This window comes from Scyliorhinus torazame, chromosome 1, assembly GCF_047496885.1.
Source record: "Scyliorhinus torazame isolate Kashiwa2021f chromosome 1, sScyTor2.1, whole genome shotgun sequence".
Lineage (NCBI taxonomy): Eukaryota > Metazoa > Chordata > Chondrichthyes > Carcharhiniformes > Scyliorhinidae > Scyliorhinus > Scyliorhinus torazame.
The window spans coordinates 384,083,627-384,100,224 of record NC_092707.1 but is presented as its reverse complement, the minus strand read 5'-3'; the positions used below and the strand labels follow the sequence as shown (position 1 = coordinate 384,100,224).

Genomic DNA, 16,598 nt, shown 5'->3' with positions numbered 1-16,598 from the left:
CGCCGCCGATATTTTCCTCTTTCGTTGGGGGGGGGGGACTCCCTATTCACTCACCCCACACCGGGTTTCGTCGCCCAAAAATTTCCCGTTGGGGCTCTTAAAAGAGCCCGAAGGTCCGTTGGAGCTGGAGCCGCCGAAACGTGCGGCTTAGCTGGTCATCGCCGCAACCGGAAGTCCCATCATTTAACATTGTCAACATTAGGTTTCTGATATATTATCGCATTTGCCAATATGAATATTGTGCTCCCTCATGACCTAGTGGCTAAAATCACTCTATCTCAATATCAAATGTACTGCTCAAAAATATAGTGCTGAGAGAGTTTCTGCAAAGTTCAGTAGCTTCAACCTCTGATCGTAGGAACCCTTTTCTTACAGCTGAATTTTGTATTGCCTTGATTGACCTAACAGTGTCAGTGGTGGTTGATTATTTTTACATCTTTTTGTGAATTCTTCCTGATGCCAGTTTCTAATAAGTGTGGATCAGTGAAGCGCAGCTTCCAGGAATATGCATTCTGCTGTAAGCTCAAGAGTAAAGTCTATCATGACTTCTAAGAGTACATTAACCCTCCTTGTCCTCTTCAATCTCCACATGGGTGACCATGTCATCCTCCTTCAACTCTGACTTTAAAAAAAAAAATTTACAGGATGCTATCTAAGCCAGTATTTATTGCCCATCCTTAGTTGCCCTCGAGAACGTGGTGATGAGAGAGGGAGTGAATGTTTGTGGTAGCAATCAAACTGGCTGCTTTGTCCTGAATGGTGTCAAGCTTCTTGAATGTTGTTGGAGCTGCACTCATCCAGGCACTTCAGATTTGTGCCTTGTAGATGATGGGCAGGCTTTGGGGGGGACAGGAGGTGAGATACTCACCACAGGATTCCGAGCCTTTGATCTGCTCTTGTAGCCACAGTATTAATATGGCTAGTTCAGTTTCTGCCTAACGTGGTTTCATTTCTGTCTATCTAAACCTAGCTAATGTATCTCCACCAGTAACAACTTCCAAGTATCTATCCGTGGCCCTTTTTCTTTCCTCAACTTCATGCTGAATATATTTCCTGTGTTTAAGGAGTTTGGAATGAAATGATATAAGATTAAATGTAAGAAATTTAGGCTAGAGCAGAAGAAATATTTTCTTTTACAGGATAACTGAGACGGTGCAATGTACCAGAAGAGTTACTGATGAATGCAGAGTCCATGGGTTGGATTTTTAATGGCTGCGATGGAGGAACTCTAGTCGAATGGGGCTGCACATTTCACCTACATGCCAGCATGATGGTTTGCCATCTTGTTTCTGCTTCCAGGGCATTTTTAAACATGCAGGTGCAGGGGTGGTGGACGGAGAAGTGACTGGGAGTTTTCAATTGCCCCCTCCCCATTAAAGCTCTAACCCGGCCAATGAATGGAGACAAACTCTAGAGGACCAACCCTCCATCTATCGTTTTTAAACCCTGCCCCCTATGGCAAAATTGCAAGATTTCCACAGTTGTGACCGCAGATCATTTGGAGGCATTGAGGATCTCTTCTACAAAGCCAGCCTAAAATCAATGCACTTGTTTAAAAGTCTTCAGAGGGTGTCTCCATCTTGAGGCTCCGTCCCTGTTTTTGCTGGAGGGCCTCCTATTCGCTCTCCAGATCGGGATTGATTATGTGGAGCTTAATGAGAACGGAGAATTGTCCAAGTTTTGGGAAGCTTTGAAGACAGTGGTTCGAGGTGAGATCATTTTGTTTAAGGCTCATAGGGATAGGAGGAGGAGGAGTGGAGGAGCACAGGCAGCTGTTGGGCGAGATAGTCAAGGTAGATGGAAGATACTCGGTGGCCCTCACGAAGGAGTTGGCGGAGAAAAGAGGTTGCTGGGGCATTTGGTTAATGACGGGCAAGACTGAAGGGCATTTGAGGGGGGTGCCGTATGAGTATGGAGAGAAGGAGAGTTGTATGGTGGCCCACCAATTGCGGCGGCAGGCGGCGTCTAGGAAAATTTTAACGGTGAGAGCAGAGAAGGGGAGGTGGTGTCGGAGCCAGAAAAGATAAATCAGTTGTTTAGGGGATACTATGAGAAGTTGTATAAGGCTGAGCAAGGTGGAGAAGTGGGAAATATGGGACAGTTTCTGGATGGGTTAGAATTCCCAGAGCTGGACGCGGGGAAGAGGTAGACATTGGAGGAGCTGCTGGGGCTGAGGGAGATGATCGATAATATCAGTAATGCAGCCGGGAAAGGTCCTGGGGCCTGACGTCTTTCTGGCAGAGTTTTATAAACTGTTTGCGACAGAGTTGCCAGCAACGCTGTTGCAGGTGTCATTTTGTTGATCCTGAAGAAGTGGAAGGATCCACTGGAGTGTGGGTCCTACAGACCCATCTCTTTGTTAATCACGGACGTGAAAATACTGCCGAACGTGTTGCCTGTGTAGGATGGAGGGGTGCGTGCCATAGGTGGTCTCCGAGGATCAAGCAGGCTTTGTGAAGAGTAGGCAGCTCTCTAAGCAACATTATGACTCCGTCAGTGGGTCGGGCACCGGAGGTTATTGTATCTATGGATGCTGAGAAGGTCTTTGATTGGGTAGAGTGGAGATACCTGTTCGAAATTCTGGGTAGGTTTGGGCTGAAGTTTTTGCGTGGGTGCGTCTTTTGTAAGCAACCCCGGTGGCAAGCATGCATATGAATGAGATGAGTTCCGTGTTGCCACTGTTATTTGCATTGCCGATTGATCCCTTGGCGATGTCCTTTTGGGGATCGGCCGAATGTCGAGGGATTGTGATGGAGGGAGCAGGGAGCATTGGATGTGGTTGTACGCAGACGGCCTACTGTTGTCCGTGCCGGACCCGCTGGAGAGTATGGGCAGGATCATGGGCCTGCTGGAGAGGTTTGGTGCCTTCTCCGGGTCTAAGCTAAATTTAGGGAAGAGTGAGGTGTTTTAGATGAATGCAGCGCGGGGTGGGTGGCCAGTTTGGGGGCGCTACCAAGATGGCTAGCTTAAGATGGCTAGAGAGTTTTGCGTATTTGAGGATTCGGGTAACACATGAGTGGGCCACGATGCATAGGTGGAACTTGACAACGTTAGTGGAGGAGGTGAATGGGGGATCTCAAGAGGTGGAACACTTTGCACTTGACGTTGGCAGGGAGAATGCAAGTGGGGTAAAGATGAATGTACTGCCAAGGATCCTGTTTGTCTTTCAGGCCCTCCCGATCTTTCTCCCTCAGGTCTTTGGAGGTTGGAGGCACTGATCTTGGAGTTAAATGGGCGGGGAAGGTACTGAGGGTGAGAAGGGCTCTGCGGCAGAGGTGGAAAGAGGGGGTTGGTGCTCCCGAATCTGGTGTATTATTACTGTGGTGTAATAATACACCCGGTTCGGGAGCACCAACCCCCGAACATGGAGAAGGTGAGGCGGCGGTGGTCATGGTCACGTTGGAGGAGGGGTCCTGTAGGGGTGTAGTCCGAGTGCCCTGGTGACGCCCCCATTGTCATTAGCTCCGAGGCTGTGTAAGGGGAGTGTAGTGGCCCAATCAACGATCAGGATATGGAACCAGTTGAGGAGGCACTTCAAGCTGAAAAGAATGTCGGTGTTGACACCACTGTGTGGAAACCACAGGTTTAAGTCTGGGGGCGGGGGGGGACACAAGTGGTGAGGATAAAGCGTAAGAGGGAGGAGGAGTTTGGGAAGGAAATAGGTTGGGGACTATGGAGTGAGGCGATGAAGTGGGTGAACTCAACCTCCTCCTGTGCAAGGATGAGCTTGATTTAGTTCAAGGTGGTGCATATAGTCCACATGACTCGGGCGAGGATGAGTGGCTGGATATGCCGCTGGAGGTGGTGGCCTGGATGGGGGACCTGTGTGAATTCCTCTGGCTGGAGAAGATGAAGTTTGGGTTCCGGGGGTCAGAAGAGGGTTTCGAGGTGCGGTGGAGGTTGTTATTTGTTGAGTTGTTTGGCGCACGGGGGTGAATAAAAGGGAGGAAACTACAAACTTTTGATTATGCTTTGATGGACTGTGTATTTTGTTGATGTGTATGTTTGGAATAAAATATCTACTTTTTAAAAAAGGCAGCATGTGTCAGAACCCAGAAATGCACCCAACTTCAGGATCCAGACCCTGATATGCAGGTACCTGAGGTATTAGGATCTATCCCTTTAGCCTCAGAGACCTTGGGCGAGCGCCATTCAGTAACTGATCTCCACAAACGGGGATCAGACGGACCAGCACGTGGGGGTCTCCCAGGGGATCGGAGGCCCCCAAGTGGTTCCCTCTGGGCAGGGTGGTACCCTGGCAGTGCTACCTGGATACCAGCCTGGCACTGCCAAGGTGCCCAGATGGCACTGCCAGCTGGGAGGGGCAATGCCGGGGTACCAGATTGGCACTGCCAAGCTGGCATTTCTCGCACAGCGATGATTGGCCGATTGGTGTTTGCAGGAGGGAGCCCGGGCACCCTCCCACAGTGAGTTGGGACTGGGGGGGCGGGGTTCTGGGATAGAGTCGGGGGACACCAGAGATGGCATCCCGATCTATTACCACACCTACACCGAGGAGTTCCGCAGAGCAGAAGTCCTCCGTGCAGAAAACAAGGCTATGTGAGGCCTCGGCCGCACATTCCCTGCTGAGGCCCCGAATCTAGCCCGAGTGACGATAGATAGCGTTGTGTTTCTCGGTACTGTGAGCACCAGGAAACACATGGCTAAACGTGCTCACTATGGGACTTTCTTCCCATCTAGTTAAATCGCACCCATAAGAGTCATTAAACTTTACAGCACAGAAAGAGCCCCTCCAGCTGTCGTGTCTGCCCCAGCCATCAAGCACAGATCTATTCTAATCCCATTTTCAAGCACTTGGTCCATTGCCTTGTTAGCTATGTTGTTTCAAATGCTCATCTAAATGCCTCTTAATTGTTTCCACCTCTACCACCCTTTCAGGCAGTGAGTTCCAGATTCCCACCACTCCCTGGTTATTTACCCCTGTACTGAGGGGATAATTTTCTTCCTATCTATGTATACCTCAATCAGGTCCCCCCCATAACTTTCTCTGCTCTAAGGAAAATAACCCCAGCTTAACCAGCCTCTTTTCATAACTGAAGCATTTCAGTCCAGGCAACATCCTGGTGAATCTCCTTTGCACCCTTTCTACTGCAATCACATCCTTCCTATAGTGTGGCGACCAGAATTGCTCACAGGTGTGGCCTAACAAGCGTTTTATACAGCTCCATCATAACCTCCCTGCTTTTATATAATTTTTTTATTTCTGGGATATGGATGTCACTGGCTGATCCACAATTCGCAGCATCTGCCACAAAGTAGCAGTCCCTCACAGAGAATGCAGTGAAATGGCAGGCTAGATTAATGCTCAAGTCCTTCAGAATGAGCCTTGAACCCACAATACTCTGGTCCTCATAATTAGTCAGTCAGAGATCAAAGACACTGGAATCTGAGATCATAAGTCGGCGAGTTGTAAGTCTGAGATAGTGGGGAAAGCTGTCTGAAATTGAAGAGTGGTGTAAATGGGAGATGGGGATTATGAGGGAGGAGACTGGTCATACGGGGGTGGAAAGAGGTGGCTATTGGAGGAGATGGGGGAGGTTGACTGAATATTCGGTGTAAAAGGGTTTTCATATTGACCCTAGAGAAAACATACCTGTTCCTCTTGGCAACAGTGCTGTAAATACATGTAGCTCATAGATTAGGCCCTTCTCACCACCTTGTACCTCCCTGAATTCCTATTCCCCAGGAATGCACCTCTGTGTGTACAAAATCAAATCCTTGTAAAATAGTCACACAATCTTCTTTTAAAATATTTTTTTTTATATAAAATATTTTATTGAAAATTTTTGGTCAACCAACACAGTACATTGTGCATCCTTTACACAATATTATAACAACACAAATAACAATGACCTATTTTATAAACAGAAAATGAATAAATAATAAATAACAAAAATGAAAACTAACCCTAATTGGCAACTGCCTTATCACAAGTAACACTCTCCAAAAATATAATTTAACAGTCCAATATATAATTATCTGTAGCAACGACCTATACATATTATACAGTATATATTAACAACCCTGAGAGTCCTTCTGGTTCCTCCTCTCCCCCCCCCCCCCCCTCCCCCCGGATCCTGGGCTGCTGCTGCTGCCTTCTTTTTTCCATTCCATCTATCTTTCTGCGAGGTATTCGACGAACGGTTGCCACCGCCTGGTGAACCCTTGAGCCGACCCCCTTAGAACAAACTTAATCCGCTCTAGCTTTATAAACCCTGCCATGTCATTTATCCAGGTCTCCACCCCCGGGGGCTTGGCTTCTTTCCACATTAGCAATATCCTGCGCCGGGCTACTAGGGACGCAAAGGCCAAAACATTGGCCTCTCTCGCCTCCTGCACTCCCGGCTCTTGTGCAACCCCAAATATAGCCAACCCCCAGCTTGGTTCGACCCGGACCCCCACTACTTTTGAAAGCACCTTTGTCACCCCCATCCAAAACCCCTGTAGTGCCGGGCATGACCAAAACATATGGGTATGATTCGCTGGGCTTCTCGAGCACCTCGCATACCTATCCTCCACCCCAAAAAATTTACTGAGCCGTGCTCCAGTCATATGTGTAATACCTTAAACTGAATCAGGCTTAGCCTGGCACACGAGGACGACGAGTTTACCCTGCTTAGGGCATCTGCCCACAGCCCCTCCTCGATCTCCTCCCCCAGCTCTTCTTCCCATTTCCCTTTTAGTTCATCTACCATAGTCTCCCCTTCGTCCCTCATTTCCCTATATATATCTGACACCTTACCATCCCCCAGCCATGTCTTTTGAGATCACTCTGTCCTGCACCTCTTGTGTCGGGAGCTGCGGGAATTCCCTCACCTGTTGCCTCGCAAAAGCCCTCAGTTGCATATACCTGAATGCATTCTCTTGGAGCAACCCATATTTCTCGGTCAGCGCTCCCAGACTCGCGAACTTCCCATCCACAAACAGATCTTTCAGTTGCGTTATTCCTGCTCTTTGCCACATTCCATATCCCCCATCCATTCCCCCCGGGGCAAACCTATGGTTGTTTCTTATCGGGGACCCCCCCAAGGCTCCAGTCTTTCCCCTATGCCGTCTCCACTGTCCCCAAATCTTCAGTGTAGCCACCACCACCGGGCTTGTGGTGTAGTTCTTCGGTGAGAACGGCAATGGGGCTGTCACCATAGCCTGTAGGCTAGTCCCCCTACAGGACGCCCTCTCTAATCTCTTCCACGCCGCTCCCTCCTCCTCTCCCATCCACTTACTCACCATTGAAATATTAGCGGCCCAATAATACTCACTTAGGCTCAGTAGTGCCAGCCCCCCCCCTATCCCTGCTACGCTGTAAGAATCCCTTCCTCACTCTCGGGGTCTTCCCGGCCCACACAAAACCCATGATGCTCTTTTCATTCCTTTTTAAAAAAGCCTTCGTGATCACCACCGGGAGGCACTGAAACACAAAGAGGAATCTCGGGAGGACCACCATCTTAACCGCCTGCACCCTCCCTGCCAGTGACAGGGATACCATATCCCATCTCTTGAAATCCTCCTCCATTTGTTCCACCAACCGCGTTAAATTTAACCTATGCAATGTGCCCCAATTCTTGGCTATCTGGATCCCCAGGTAACGAAAGTCCCCTGTTACCTTCCTCAACGGTAGGTCCTCTATTTCTCTACTCTGCTCCCCTGGATGCACCACAAACAACTCACTTTTCCCCATGTTCAATTTATACCCTGAAAAATCCCCAAACTCCCCAAGTATCCGCATTATTTCTGGCATCCCCTCCGCCGGGTCTGCCACATATAGTAACAAATCGTCCGCATACAAAGATACCCGGTGTTGTTCTCCTCCTCTAAGTACTCCTCTCCACTTCTTGGAACCCCTCAACGCTATCGCCAGGGGCTCAATCGCCAGTGCAAACAATAATGGGGACAGAGGGCATCCCTGCCTTGTCCCTCTATGGAGCCGAAAATATGCAGATCCCCGTCCATTCGTGACCACGCTCGCCATCGGGGCCCTATACAACAGCTGCACCCATCTAACATACCCCTCTCCAAAACCAAATCTCCTCAACACCTCCCACAAATAATCCCACTCCACTCTATCAAATGCTTTCTCGGCATCCATCGCCACTACTATCTCCGTTTCCCCCTCTGGTGGGGGCATCATCATTACCCCTAACAGCCTCCGTATATTCGTGTTCAGCTGTCTCCCCTTCACAAACCCAGTTTGGTCCTCGTGGACCACCCCCGGGACACATTCCTCTATTCTCATTGCCATTACCTTGGCCAGGATCTTGGCATCTACATTTAGGAGGGAAATAGGTCTATAGGACCCGCATTGTAGCGGGTCCTTTTCCTTCTTTAAGAGAAGCGATATCGTTGCTTCAGACATAGTCGGGGGCAGTTGTCCCCTTTCCTTTGCCTCATTAAAGGTCCTCGTCAATACCGGGGCGAGCAAGTCCACATATTTTCTATAGAATTCGACTGGGAATCCATCCGGTCCCGGGGCCTTTCCCACCTGCATGCTCCTAATTCCTTTCACCACTTCTTCTACCTCGATCTGTGCTCCCAGTCCCACCCTTTCCTGCTCTTCCACCTTGGGAAATTCCAGCCGATCCAAAAAGTCCATCATTCTCTCCCTCCCATTCGGGGGTTGAGCTTCATATAATTTTTTATAAAATGTCTTGAACACTCCATTCACTCTCTCCGCTCCCCGCTCCATCTGTCCTTCCTCATCCCTCACTCCCCCTATTTCCCTCGCTGCTCCCCTTTTCCTCAATTGGTGTGCCAGCAACCTGCTCGCCTTCTCCCCATATTCGTACTGTACACCCTGTGCCTTCCTCCATTGTGCCTCTGCAGTGCCCGTAGTCAGCAAGTCAAATTCTACATGTAGCCTTTGCCTTTCCCTGTACAGTCCCTCCTCCGGTGCTTCCGCATATTGTCTGTCCACCCTAATAAAGTTCATGCAGCAACCGCTCCCGTTCCTTACTCTCCTGCTTCCCTTTATGTGCCCTTATTGATATCAGCTCCCCTCTAACCACCGCCTTCAGCGCCTCCCAGACCACTCCCACCTGGACCTCCCCATTATCATTGAGTTCCAAGTACTTTTCAATGCACCCCCTCACCCTTAGACACACACCCTCATCTGCCATTAGTCCCATGTCCATTCTCCAGGGTGGGCGCCCTCCTGTTTCCTCCCCTATCTCCAAGTCTACCCAGTGTGGAGCGTGATCCGAAATGGCTATAGCCGTATACTCCGTTCCCCTCACCTTCGGGATCAACGCCCTTCCCAGCACAAAAAAGTCTATTCGCGAGTAGACTTTATGGACATAGGAGAAAAACGAGAACTCCTTACTCCTAGGTCTGCTAAATCTCCACGGGTCTACACCTCCCATCTGCTCCATAAAATCTTTAAGTACCTTGGCTGCTGCCGGCCTCCTTCCAGTCCTGGACTTCGACCTATCCAGCCCTGGTTCCAACACCGTATTAAAATCTCCCCCCATTATCAGCTTTCCCATCTCTAGGTCCGGAATGCGTCCTAGCATCCGCCTCATAAAATTGGCATCATCCCAGTTCGGGGCATATACGTTTACCAAAACCACTGTCTCCCCCTGTAGTTTGCCACTCACCATCACGTATCTGCCCCCGTTATCCGCCACTATAGTCTTTGCTTCGAACATTACCCGCTTCCCCACTAATATAGCCACCCCCCTGTTTTTCGCATCTAGCCCCGAATGGAACACCTGCCCCACCCATCCTTTGCGTAGCCTAACCTGGTCTATCAGTTTCAGCTGCGTTTCCTGTAACATAACCACATCTGCCTTAAGTTTCTTAAGGTGTGCGAGTACCCGTGTCCTCTTTATCGGCCCGTTCAGCCCTCTCACGTTCCACATGATCAGCCGGGTTGGGGGGCTTCCTCTCCCCCCACCCCCCCCCCTGTCGATCAGCCACCCCCTTTTTCCAGCTCCTCACCCGGTTCCCACGCAGCTGTATCTCCCCCAGGCGGTGCCCCCCCCGCCCATCCCCTCCCATACCAGCTCCCCCCTCTCCCCAGCAGCAGCAACCCAGTAATTCCCCCCTCCCACCCCCCCGCTAGATCCCCCGCTAGCGTAATTACTCCCCCCATGTTGCTCCCAGAAGTCAGCAAACTCTGGCCGACCTCGGCTTCCCCCCGTGACTTCGGCTCGCACCGTGCCTTCCTGCTTCTCTATTCCCGCCATGATTATCATAGCGCGGGAACCAAGCCCGTGCTTCTCCCTTGGCCCCGCCCCCAATGACCAACGCCCCATCTCCTCCACTTCCCCTCCTCCCCCCTCCCCCCATGGAAGAGAGAAAAGTTACCACATCGCAGGATTAGTACATAAAACTCCCCTTTCCCCCCTTTTTAACCCCCCTCTTCGCCCCCCACATTCGCCCCACCACTTTGTTCAAACGTTCTTTTTAATAACCCGCTCATTCCAGTTTTTCTTCCACAATAAAAGTCCACGCTTCATCCGCCGTCTCAAAGTAGTGGTGCCGCCCTCGATATGTGACCCACAGTCTTGCCGGTTGCAGCATTCCAAATTTTATCTTCTTTTTATGAAGCACCGCCTTAGCCCGATTAAAGCTCGTCCTCCTTCTCGCTACCTCCGCACTCCAGTCTTGATAAACGCGGATCACCACGTTCTCCCATTTACTGCTCCGAGTTTTCTTTGCCCATCTAAGGACCATTTCTCTATCCTTAAAACGGAGGAATCTCACCACTATGGCTCTGGGAATTTCTCCTGCTCTCGGTCCTCGCGCCATCACTCGGTATGCTCCCTCCACCTCCAACGGACCCGCCTGGGCCTCCGCTCCCATTAACGAGTGCAGCATCGTGCTCACATATGCCCCGACGTCCGCTCCCTCCGCACCTTCAGGAAGACCAAGAATCCGCAAGTTGTTCCTCCTTGCGTTGTTCTCCAGTGCCTCCAACCTTTCCACACATCGTTTCTGATGTGCCTCATGCATCTCCGTCTTCACCACCAGGCCCTGTATGTCGTCCTCATTCTCGGCTACCTTTGCCTTCACGACCCGAAGCTCCCGCTCCTGGGTCTTTTGTTCCTCCTTTAGCCCTTCGATCGCCTGTAGTATCGGGGCCAACAGCTCTTTCTTCATTTCCTTTTTGAGCTCTTCCACACAGCATTTCAAGAACTCTTGTTGTTCAGGGCCCCATGTTAAACTGCCACCTTCCGACGCCATCTTAGTTTTTGCTTGCCTTCCTTGCTGCTGTTCTAAAGGATCCACTGCAATCCGGCCACTTTCTCCTCCTTTTTTCATCCGTATCCAGGGGGGATTCCCTTCTGGTTTACCGCACAGTGCTTTTAGCTGTCAAAATTGCCGTTGGGGCTCCTATCAAGAGTCCAAAAGTCCGTTTCACCGGGAGCTGCCGAAACGTGCGACTCAGCTGGTCATCGCCGCACCCGGAAGTCTCTTTAAAAATATTATTGAACAATCCTCCCCCAAGAATGGATTGACTGCCTGACCTGGACACACCGTCATTAATTCTAGAAGAGGTGGCCTGGGGTCAATTTTGAGGTTTTAAAAAAGTTTAACTCTGACCTGCTCCCCATCCATCCTTTGGGATTAAGGTTGTCTTCTCTGATTGGAAATGAACATAAGTAATGTTTGAAGTGTTCTTAACTGAGTAAAACTGATTGTTCCTCTTTGAATAGTCTGATGGGGTTTTTCTATATTCACGAGCCAGGAAAATTGGGCCTTAATTTTATGGCATCTCTGAAAAAGTAATGCATCCGCATTGCTGATCTGTTGGGAGAGGAGCTCAAATCTGATCCCAAGACAAGAGAGCTTCTGATAAAGCTAAACTGAGATATAAATGCAACAAAAATGATATTAAATAGCTGTCAACTCACAGCTATTGAGCAGAAAATTATAAATTTAATTAAATTTGTTAGAAGCTTTTAGAAACACATCCATCTGTTATGCAATAATGATAGGTTATGCCTTCAGCACTATAGGTGCTTGTAGTGTTGTCTCAAATTACTTTTTACATGAAATCTATTTCATCTTGCTTCTAAATTTCATTCTCCATTCTTGCTCATGCTACAAAACTGTGCATGTGAGAGGTAATTTAATCTAATTCTTGAAAATCACTTTTGTCATTTTGTTACCTCCAAGAATTGAAATCTCTGCAGTTTAAATTAGTTAAATTTCCCAAAGTACATTATATTAGTGTCTGTAATTCTGGATATTTTTCTTAAAATTAAGTCATGCTTGGCACTATCCTTGATGAAATTTTAGTCAATATTTCTTTGTTGTACAAATTTTAAAACGGGCTCTGAAATCCTCCACATAGCTTTTTCCGGGACGTGGGTGGTAGGAAAACTCACCTACTTTCCTATCCATTATATAATTGGTATGGATACTATAGCAACCGAGAACTTTCATTGTTTGAATGAAGGATGGAAATCATTCTGTCTTGAGAATGATGCTGTCTTGAGAAGACTTGACTTGGATCCAAATAAACAGCACTGCTCCTTCTAAGCTCTTTGTCAGTTTGCATATTGAAGAAGTTGTTCCTTCCTGTTGTACAAAGAAGACTCAATATGAGCATGTAGAGGCACTTTTATATTATGCCGTTGTTGCTGGGTTCTCCAGAAAACCAGTCTTGCGTAGCTGTTTGCACGCCAAGCATGCAGCTGACAGAATAGGCACAGATTGATGACCTGGAAGACAACCAAAAATGGGTTTTCCTGGATTTTGTGACAAAATCCAGAATTTTACATTTTGTTTGCAGCTAGCTGCTTGAAATGTGCCTCAGCATTAATGTAACATAAAAGTACCTTTACGCCATTTAGCTCATTGATGTTCAGAAGTTCATAAGATATAGAAGCAGAACTAGGCCATTCGGCCCATCGAGTCTGCTCCGCCATTTCATCACGGTTGATATGTTCCTCATCTCCTACCTACGATGTTACAGACCAAGAGCTGGATTGCTGGAAGTTCTTGTGATCATGCTTTGACATGGATAAGTCTATGAGTAAGGCATTATATATATGAAAGACTTATTTGGTATCAAATTAATAGAAGTATATTACTGTTATTTGTGCTGCAGTTGCCATTAACAGCTAATGGCAATACGTTGTACCTTCTATAAAACATATTTTCATGCTTCTTTACAAGGTGATCGAGGAAATAGAGGAAATGATGCAAGAATCTCCTGACCCTGAAGAAGATGACACACCCACGCAATCTGACCGACTTTCCATACTTTCCCAGGAAATTCAGACGCTCAAGCGATCTAACACCAGCAACAGCTACGAAGAACGTAAGCGCTTTGAGTGCATATGATTAAAGCTGGGCTATGGGATCAGTGTTATTTGAAAGATTATCTAAGGAAACCAAAATTTTCATTGTTATTGTCATAAAGACAGTGTTGGTGTATAATCCCGTAATAGGGAGTTTTTATTTTGTGGAGGGTGAATGACTGGAATAAGACAGATGGATTGTTTGAAGTAGGTATTTTAAAACAAATATTCTGATGTAGAAATTTGGAAAAATGTATCCATTCCAGTTTAATCCTGCCAAATTTGGTAAAAGTGATGTGAAACAGGTTGATGAGGCACATAACATTGAGCTGGTTCTTTTGTGCCACAATGGAATTTGAAGTCCTACAGTTTACTTTAATTGTGTTTGGAATAGAACAGTCTGTCTCAGAGTGATGCAAACTTGTCATGCTGATGTCTGGGGTCCAATCTGCCTTGTTCTACTAGTCAAGTAATCACATTTTAAGTGCCTATGACTGATTATTCCTTGGGGTTTATTGCTTTTTGTGTTTAACTTGTATTGCCTGGATATAAGAATTAGGCATTCAGAATATTTAACTTTTATAAATATGCTTCATCATTTTTTTTGCCTCCTAATTAACAACACCAATTTATGTTTATATAGCACCTTTAACACAATGATATGTCCCAAGGCACTTCACAGAAACATTATAAAATAAAGCCACAAGGAGATATTTTAGTCAGATGACCGAAAGCTTGGCCAAACAGCGAGGTCTCAAGGATTTTCTTAAGGACAAAAGCAAAATAGAGAGGCAAAGAGGTATAGGGGAGGGTATTCCAGAGCTTGGGGCCAAGGCAACTGAAGGCATGGCCTCCACTGGTGAAGTGATTAAAATTAGGAGTGCATAGAAGAACAGAATTAGAAGAGGATAGACATCTTGAGAGTTGTGGGGCTAAAGGAGATGGGGAGGGGAAAGGCCATGGTATATTTGAAAGCAAATGAAAATTTTAAAATCATGATGTTGCTTGTGGATAGGATCCAAGCCAGTCGGTGAAGCCAAAAACAAGACACTGAAATGTTTTTAATTGAGATAGTTTATTGACTTGTTTCAGTCCTGCAGCTCTCCTCCCACTAATCCAGCCTCCCAGATATCCCCTATTTATATATGCTCAAAGATAATTAATACCAATCACCTGTTTTTCTTGACTTTGACAATGGAACATAAAACATCGTACATACAGTGCAGAAGGAGGTCATTTGGCCCATCGAGTCTGCACCGACCCACTTAAGCCCTCACTTCCACCCTATCCCCGTAACCCAATATCCCCTCCTACTCTTTTCTTTGGACACTAAGGGCAATTTAGCATGGCCAGTCCACCTAACCTGCACGCCTTTGGATAGTGGGAGGAAACCGGAGCACCCAGAGGAAACCCACGCAGACACGGGGAGAACGTGCAGACTACGCACAGACAGTGACCCAGCGGGGAATCGAACCTGGGATCCTGGTGCTGTGAAGCCACAGTGCTATCCACTTGTGCTACCGTGCTGCCCAATGGGCGCAATCCAATTGCCAAGCTGCGCCTCAAAAGTCAGCTCGCCGTGGCACAGCATAGCCGATTAATAGCTGGGAGACGAGACTTCCGGGTGCGGCTATGCAGAGCGAGGTCGCATATTCGGTGGCTCCCGCTTGGAACGGACTTTTGGGCTCTTTTACAGGGCCCCCATGGCATTTGTTTGAAATTTCCCGGTGTGGCAAGAAGACTGCAACATTCCCCTGACAGTGTCCCCCAGGAATGTTATGTCTTTTGGCTACCAGACCCGGCAGAAACAGTAAAAGATTTGGCTGCAACAGGATAAACAGGGCCTCTTCCAGCATGCAGGCGGGGGAAGGGCAAGCTTAAAGCTGCAAACTGACCTGAGGGCCTTTATCAAAAGTGAATTCTAACAGCAGAGGGAACAACTGTGAAAAGATCTCACCAAGGCCACTGAAGAAGCAGGGACGAGGCTTCCGGTGGCGGCTATGGAGGAGTAGGTCGCGCATTCGGCAGCTCCCATCTGGAACGGACTCTTAGACCTTTTTCAGGAGTTTCCACAGACATTTTGGGGCAGATTGGTGAAGCGAACACTGCCAAAAGTATTCCCTCTCGAGACTTCCGGTTGCGGCTATGCGGAGCTAAGTCGCACATTCGGCGGCTCCCGCAAAAATGGACTTTTGGGCTCTTTTCAGGGCCCCCAAGGGCACTTTTACGACGTTTCCCGGTGTGGGAAGGAGTTAATAATAGCTCCCCGTCAGTATATGGCTTTAACTAGGAGCGGGGTGACAAAAAAGGTGGTGGTGGACCAGAAGAAGGGAGGGAAGAAGGACAAAATGGCGGCGGGTGGAGACCAGGCAGCGTGGAGGCAGTGGGCGGAGGAGCAACAGGAGGGTATCCAGCGCTGCCTCAGAGATTAAAATGGACCTGCTAGAGCCGATGAAGGCTCCTATTGATAAGCTGCTGGAGACACAGACGGCCCAGGGGGTGGCGATCCGAGAGGCTCAACAAAAGATCTCTGACAATGAGGACGAGAACTTAGTCCTGGCGGTAAAGGTGGAGGCGCAAGAGGCGTTCCACAAGAAATGGCAGGAGCGGTTCGAGGAGATGGAGAATCGGTCGAGGCGGAAGAATCTGCGGATTCTGGGCCTGCTGGAGGGGCCGGACGTGGGGGCCTATGTGGTCACCATGTTAAACTCGCTGATGGGAGCGGGGTCCTTCCAGGGGCCCCTGGAGCTGGAAGGGGCCCATAGAGTGTTGGCGAGGAGGCCCAAGGCTAACGAGCCTCCGCGGGCGGTGCTGGTGCGGTTCCATCGGTTCGTCGATTGGGTGTGTGTGCTCAGGTGGGCCAAGAAGGAGAGGAGCAGCAGGTGGGAGAACGCAGAGATTCGGATATATCAGGACTGGAGTGCGGAGGTGGCGAAGAGGAGGGCCGGGTACAATCGAGCGAAGGCGGTGCTGCACAGGAAGGGGTGAAGCCGGCGCGACTGTGGGTTACCTACAAGGACCGGCACCATTATTTTGAGTCTCCGGAGGAGGCGTGGGCCTTTGTTCAGGCCGAGAAGCTGGACACAGACTGAGGGTCGGGATGGGCGATTGGGGACTGCTGTGGATATGTTATGCCTATTTTTGGTTCGGTGGGGGGGGGGGCCTTTGCATTGTTTTGGGTTTCTTTTTCTCTTTCGGGTTGGGGAGGGTGGATGGGGCGGGTTGGGCACTGTTTTGGTTGGTGGCGGGGCGTGGTAGGTGGAGAGCGCGGGATTTTTCCCCCGCGCCGAAGACTGGGGGGATGGGACCGGGGCGGGGAAGCGAGGATTG

General features: G+C 48.8%; 1 protein-coding gene across 3 annotated transcripts in view; it reads left to right on the top strand.

The window, feature by feature from the left end:
• The window catches only part of LOC140427026 (fasciculation and elongation protein zeta-2-like), a 208,672-nt gene that overhangs the window by 137,010 nt on the left and 55,064 nt on the right, over window positions 1-16,598 (top strand). For all 3 annotated transcript variants that reach the window (XM_072512452.1, XM_072512443.1, XM_072512461.1), the window contains exon 4: window positions 13,144-13,288. In XM_072512452.1, coding sequence (XP_072368553.1) covers window positions 13,144-13,288 — 145 coding nt within the window. The remainder of the gene's footprint in view (window positions 1-13,143; window positions 13,289-16,598) is intronic.